Source organism: Sphaeroforma arctica, assembly GCF_001186125.1.
Source record: "Sphaeroforma arctica JP610 unplaced genomic scaffold supercont1.2354, whole genome shotgun sequence".
Taxonomy (NCBI): Eukaryota; class Ichthyosporea; order Ichthyophonida; genus Sphaeroforma; species Sphaeroforma arctica.
Genome location: NW_014038204.1, coordinates 1 through 7,164, shown reverse-complemented (window position 1 = coordinate 7,164; position 7,164 = coordinate 1). Strand labels below are relative to the sequence as shown.

Genomic DNA, 7,164 nt, shown 5'->3' with positions numbered 1-7,164 from the left:
CGTTGTCGATATTCATTGAAATATATGCCTACCCGGCCGCGTGTATTGTTTTCGGTGGAACGTGTAATAACACCCGCATGCGGCTGGTGTACCGGCGATAGACCGGCTTGGTGCGTTGTCTATGCTTGGTGTTCTACTTATACAGTGTATCTACTAGTGGTTATACACCCATTTCTACTCTTCCTCGTATGTATGCATACGCTTGTGGTTCAAATCGCACGTGATGGGTTTGACATGCTTGGCCCTTTAGTCCTGCATGGACTTGTGACGGTCTTTTACTTTGTCGCGCAGGTTTTGGGTATCTTCAATTGCTTCTGTTGCACTCAGTTGCTGCCTGAAAGTACATGTTCAGTCACCGGCGGATTTTTCTACCGTGTCCAGAGCCCACACGTATCGTTGCTTTCTCGCTTGTTCTAAAGGATTATTACTGATTGTTCTTCATTGGTCTACCAAGTTATGTATACACTCGCTTTGTCAACGTGTTACTTGCTAGTTCAACTCTTGTCCACCCATGTTCACCCTTCTCTCACCAACCCAGGTTATACCGGAGCGTGTCTATAGTCAACTGAAACTCCCGGCAAAACGCGGACTGCGTAAATACATAGAAAAGGATTCTACACAGAACAAGGCAGCCGCCCTCAATACATATCTCGACACCTTGCTACGCTATCCCATCACACGCGACCATATCCTGACCCGGCGGTTCTTAGAGGCGTACGAGAAGCAGGAGGAGGATGACTTTATCGAGCAGGCCGTTAATCTGGGCAAGAGCCTGCCCACCTATCATATGAGCAAGCTGTATACGGAATACCTCCATCCCAGACCACTTGCCCGCCCCACGTCTTGCAAGGGGATGGACAACAAGGGGTATGGCAACACCCTGGCGGCTGCGGTGGCGGCTGCTACAAACCCCCGTATACGCAACTTGCGGTTGGAAGCACGAGTGGATCTGTTGGATAAGAAGGTCAACGAGCCGACCAAGGATAGCGAGGGCGCGGGTAGGAAGCCGGGGGGGCGTTTGTAGGTGCAAGTGTGTGTCTGGTGTTGACGTGTGAGGAGTGTGTGCGTGTACTAGCCCGGTGCGTATGAGGCTGAGTCGTGGGTGTGCGTGCTCGTGATGCAGGTATTGCCCATGCGGTATGTCAACTGGGGCATGCGAGTGTGGCCGCAGGTGGTTAAGTAGCAATGCACACGTTGCGCTTGAGGCAGTACATTTGTCGTCATACAAGGGTGCCTCAAAGATTTCTTGGGGTGTGTATATATGAGAAATGCAAATCCAGCGTGTAGTGCTTTCGATGTGCGCATTACCCATGTGGTCATGTCAGGAATATCAGCATGCATGCTAGGAACAATTGCCACAGCCCAGACCTAGTCATACGTATGATGCTGAGCACCACCAGGGGAGAGACACCTACACATATATGAATCTGCTGACACGCACATCCATGGACAAGTGCACAGCTATGCGCACTCACATGGATTAGAAGTCACAGTCCGTTCAGTTAGGGTTGTGGCATGTATTGTGTGTACTAAAGATATACGAGAAGAAAAAACACGGCTGTTCCGGGTCGACCGCAGGACCATGGCCAAATTAATATCTATACAGTAAAACGATAGCAATAAATCTATAAATAAACAGTATAAACGATAGCACTAATTGTATAAACAGTATAAACGATAGTAGTAAACGATAGTAGTAAATGTATAAAACGATAGCAATATATATATAATAAACAGTATAAACGATAGCAATTATTGTATAAACAGGATAAACGATAGTAATAAATGTATAAAACGATGGCAATGAACCTATAAATATACAGTATAAACGATACCACTAATTGTAGAAACAATATAACCGATACGACTAATTGTATAATGTTTAACACAAAATTGAGCTCTGTACTGATGCACTGAAGGTTTTAGTACAAAGATAAAGACTGTACTGACCTTCTCAACATGACAATTTGCATTGGACTGATGTACTGGTGTTTTCAATTACTGGTGTTTTCAATACAAAAATAGACATTGTACTGACATACGTATCACAAAATTGGCACTATACTTTTGTACTAGTGTTTAGCACAAATATAAACTGTACTATTATACTGATGTTTTCAACACAAAAATATGAACTGTACTGATGTACTGGTGGTTTTAATACAAAGGTAAACAAAGTACTAACTTTTTTAATACAAGGATTAGCAATGAACGATGTACTGATGTTTTATTACAAAATAAGACATCGTATTGATGTTTTTAAGTATGATACACTTCAACAAAAAAATATGTACTGTACTGATGTACTGGTGTTTTTTATACGAAAATGAACTCTGCAGTGACGTTCTTTAACACACATAAGATAGCACTGTTCTGCTGTATTTGTGTTTCTCATACAAAGCTAGACACTGTACTGACGTTTTCAACACAAAGACAGCCACTGTACTGATATACTGGTGTTTTAAATACAAAAATAAACACTGTACTAATATTTTCAACAAAAATATGAACTGTACTGATGTACTGGTATTTCAATACAAAAATAAACACTGTAACGTCGTTCTCAACAGAAAAACAAGCACTGTTCTGATGTACTGACTTTTTAATACGAAGAAAAGCACTGTACTGATGTCCGTAATAAATTTATATATCTTGGAGATGTAGTTGGTTATCCTCTGCTAGCAATATACTGAGTACTGAATACACCGCGGCACATTCGTCAGTCATTCTATGTGGTGTTCGATTACCTCTAGGCCCAACTAGGACGACCTCGAAATTAACGATACATAAAGTTTACTATGTGCAGGATTCCCGATCTTGGCGTAGAATATAGTACAAAATCACACGACACAATCTATAAAACTACAAGAACATGCCAAACCTATAAAACAGTTTAAAAAACGATACGAAGTATAAAACAGTACGAAAACACGAAACAACCTATGAAAGAGGACAAAAACACGACACTCAACTTCGACGAGCTGGACAATATTTTACTTTAACATAGTATACTTTTTAATAGTCGAGAAATATGAGTAGTACATTTGGTCGCTGCAGGTCCTAATTCAGGTTCGGGTGGGACTTGTTCACATACACCCGCAAATGTGTGTGATAGCCTGAGATTCATTGACAAATGTAGCACTCATCCTCAGCCTATATATAACGCCTTGTAGACGCACGGATGTTAGAACACCCCAAAGAAAATGTGTGACAGCGCGAGATGTACACGTGTGTATATTTATTGACAATCGTAGCGCTCACCCTTAGCATATATACAATTTATTGTAGTCGCATGGACGCTAGCATATCCTAAAGAAGTGACCATCTTGGACCTGGTTGAACAACGCTACTGTGAACACGTTGCAGCGCTGATGGGTGACTCCACACACATCGCGTGTGACCTGTTGAGCACCTTCTGCGCACGAGGGTCGCTCTGGTGGTCTTCGATCTCAGTCAACTACGATTGCTGAGCAGAGCTATCGCTGCATAGTCCTCCGTCTCTGATACATACTCCCCCATACACGAACGTGCTTGTAGTCGTCTACCCCAGATGCACACAATCCCGGTGGAGTGGAGTGGAGTGGGTGGTACCGGGACTGCGGTCTAGCAAAGTGGTGCTAGTGTTGGTAGGTAAGGACTACCGAGCGCAGTACCTCAGATACTTGTACCCGCTGCTATGGTCACCTGTAGCCGATTCTTGTGCACATGATCTATCCACGCAAAACACCAATCAAGGGGTTAAGTATGGATGAAGGAAACCCCAATAAAGTGGTTAAGCACCCCTAATGAAGTGAATAGGCACCCCCAAAAGTGGTTAAGTGCCCCCAATGGAAGTGAATAGGTACCCCCTAAGATGTCCCCAATGAAGTGGTTAAGTACTCATAATGAATTGAATAGGTACCTCAAGTAACCCTTATAAAGTGGTTAGCACCCCCCCCCCCCATGAAGTGGTTAGGTGCAATGTACTACCCACTCTCCCGCAGAATGGTCAGATAGTGCCTACGGTACGCCTGCTCCGCACTACGTCCCCATACACTTAGCTTTCCCCACAGACCACCTTCCGCTCCTGTGTGCCCCACATGTACACACTCCACCTTTGTCAACTGACTATAAACCACTGCCATAGTGTACGACTAGATAGACGATCTAGGCACTCTGCACCTCCCATCTCCATAAATAACTCGCACACTACTATCCACCTCACATGTCCACTACCTGTGATCTACATAGATCAGTAGCACACCACCGCGTGTCTGGTGTTAGTAGGCGGGTGGTGGCTCTGGAGTGGCGTGTATCTTTATGGCGCACAGAACTTTGTAGGGAATCCAGGCGAAGCTCAGGAGGGGTCGTTTGTTGTTCTTTGGCGACTGGGTGTAGGCCACCTCATACCTACATAAGTATGGATAAAGTCAGTCGATGAGAGTGTGTATACCTACACAGGTATAGATAAAGTCAGGAGATGAGAGTGTGCTACATCTGCGAGTATGAATGCCTGTTCGTACTTTGGGGTGATTGAATGTGACGGGACCGAGATATGTGCCGTGTCATGCAGATGGTCTCCCATACGAGTGCGTACATCATACAGTCGTGAGCACCACGCTGCACACTCTTGAGCAGAGCTTCGTCACCAATACGTTTGTCGAGTGGGGGAGGAGAATCTACTGACGGTATGGAGAGGCAACATAGTGGTGCAGATGTATATGCTACAGACGAAGTAGTATGCAACGACGGTATTGAGAGGCAACATAGTGGTGCAGATGTATATACTACAGACGAAGTAGTATGCAACGACGGTATGGAGAGGCAACATAATGGTGCAGATGTATATGCTACAGACGAAGTAGTATGCAACGACGGTATGGAGAGGCAACATAATGGTGCAGATGTATATGCTACAGACGAAGTAGTATGCAACGACGGTGGAAGGATTGTAACTCTGTCGGAGGTTGGAGGATTGAAATAGAGGCATGCAAAGCGAATACGATGTCGTTTCTGGTTGCTAGGGATGATATGGATGGCCTCTTTACCATAGATATGTGCAATATGGAATGGGGCGAAGCTTCTGCGGTGGGAATAATAAAGTGGTATGTATGTACACATGTGCGAAGAAGAGTAGAGACAACGACGGAGAGACTTAAGTATATATGTACGAGGATGAGTGAGATGACAGAGGCATACAAATATGTACACATGTGCGAAAAAGAACAGAGACAACGACGGAGAGACTTAAGTACATATGTACGAGGGAGAGGGAGATAACGGAGGCACATACATATGTACATTGAGGATGATATAGCTCAGCAGAGGTGCTGTATGACTTTGAGAAGGATGGTGAAATTTACGCGTGTGCAGTGAGGATGATGTAGCTCAGAAGGGAAGCTTTGTGTATTTGCAACAGCTACAATGGATGGATTCTCCATAATGCAAGTGTGTAAACAATTGCAAGGCTGAAATGGACAAAATGCCTCGTTCATCACAGTATTCGGAATTGTAAAAGAAAAAAAAACTATTTAAAAAAAAATTTCTGAGGCGAACACCCAGTCAATTCACTTGAGATATTTGGTTGTATATCAACTCGAATCTTTGGCTCAAATCACTCATACGACGTATATGAATATTATGGGCTGACCTCACCCACGCATGCACACGGCCTGTATGACTATTAAAGCTAATTTTAACCCACACAGTCATAAGATATATATGAATATTATGAAAGACTTTGACCAACACATTCATACGGCACACGCATAATTGCGCATCTGAGATACAAGTAGCAAACTACGCACAAGCACACACACACGCTGTACGAATATACACAAATAAGCCATCAGGGCATACACGACCCAAACCCAGCGACAGGTAACAGACACGTGCGCATACACATATAACAAGCATAGACACAGACAAAACTAATATGAGCCTATATGCACCTATAGCAAGCATATACACACAGTGTATCAAAACAAGCCTGTATGCACCTTTAACAAGCATATACATATACTATATCAATACAAGCCTTTATGCACCTATAACAAGCATATACACATACTATATCAATACAAGCCTATATGCACCTATAACAAGCATATACACATACTATACCAATACAAGCCTATATACACCCATAACAAGCATATACACATACTATATCAATACAAGCCTATATGCACCTATAACAAGCATTTACATATACTATATCAATACAAGCCTGTATGCACTTATCACAAGCATATACACAACCCCTACGCACACATGCACACATGTATGTAAACAAACATAAATAAACACATCGCATTACCAAGCACTGGCCTTCTGCATGGTCACGGTGTCGTAGATGACATCGCCTGTGACGGGGGTCTCCCAGTTGTCCTTGACACTTTCCTCAAAGTCGGCCATGAAGCTCTCCCGAAGGTCCTTGACCACCTGATGGGTCATTGTGCATGGGTGTGTGGGGAGTGGGGAGTTTGAGTGGCTACGGATCATTGTATATGCTTGTGTGTATTTGCATATACATATACATATACATATACATATACATATACATATGCATATACATATACATATACATAAGCAAATACATATACATAATCACACGCGAACTCTAAACTCACTTCTACGCGTGCAAGTGTAATATGCGTGCAATGTGCTGCCATGCGTATAGCACAAGACAGATAAATACGGTTGTACGCACGTGTTCGCACCGAATTTGAAATCTCGTACTATTTATAAAACACCTCAGCTATATAAATAGCACATCTTATCAGCAATACCTACTCAGTCTTCACACCGTGACTGGAGTTTTCACACCGTGTTATTTATAGATTACTCCAGTTATATACCTACCATACCTTATTTAGCCGCTTCTGCGCATCGCCATCCCGTGTTTTGGAGCTGCGGGTGACCTTTCGACTGAACTTGACCACTGACTCCGACATGATCTCAGTCTCATTGAAGAGATCAAAGTCCACCATGATATGCGCCAAGGCTCGGTTGTAGTCTTCCATCAACCGTTCTGCTACCATCTGTGTACGTGGGATACAGATGACAGGGAATGTAAGCAGGCAGTGACATGGATGGTGTGTTATTCAACAGATCCACCATAAACACACACACACACACACACACACAGAATACACACACACACACACACACACACACACACAC

General features: G+C 43.4%; 2 protein-coding genes across 2 annotated transcripts; one reads left to right on the top strand and one right to left on the bottom strand.

Moving 5' to 3' along the window:
* Positions 1 to 535: 535 nt before the first annotated feature.
* SARC_12501 (hypothetical protein) lies at positions 536 to 1,648 on the top strand (the record flags this gene model as incomplete). The annotated part of the gene is made up of 1 exon (XM_014293391.1): positions 536 to 1,648. A coding segment is annotated over one exon (489 nt), but the record flags the coding sequence as incomplete, so codon positions are not given.
* Positions 1,649 to 3,225: 1,577 nt separating this feature from the next.
* On the bottom strand, positions 3,226 to 7,024 carry SARC_12500 (hypothetical protein; the record flags this gene model as incomplete). Its single annotated transcript, XM_014293390.1, has 3 exons — positions 3,226 to 4,389; positions 6,299 to 6,423; positions 6,849 to 7,024. Coding segments are annotated over 3 exons (431 nt in total), but the record flags the coding sequence as incomplete, so codon positions are not given.
* Positions 7,025 to 7,164: the final 140 nt, after the last annotated feature.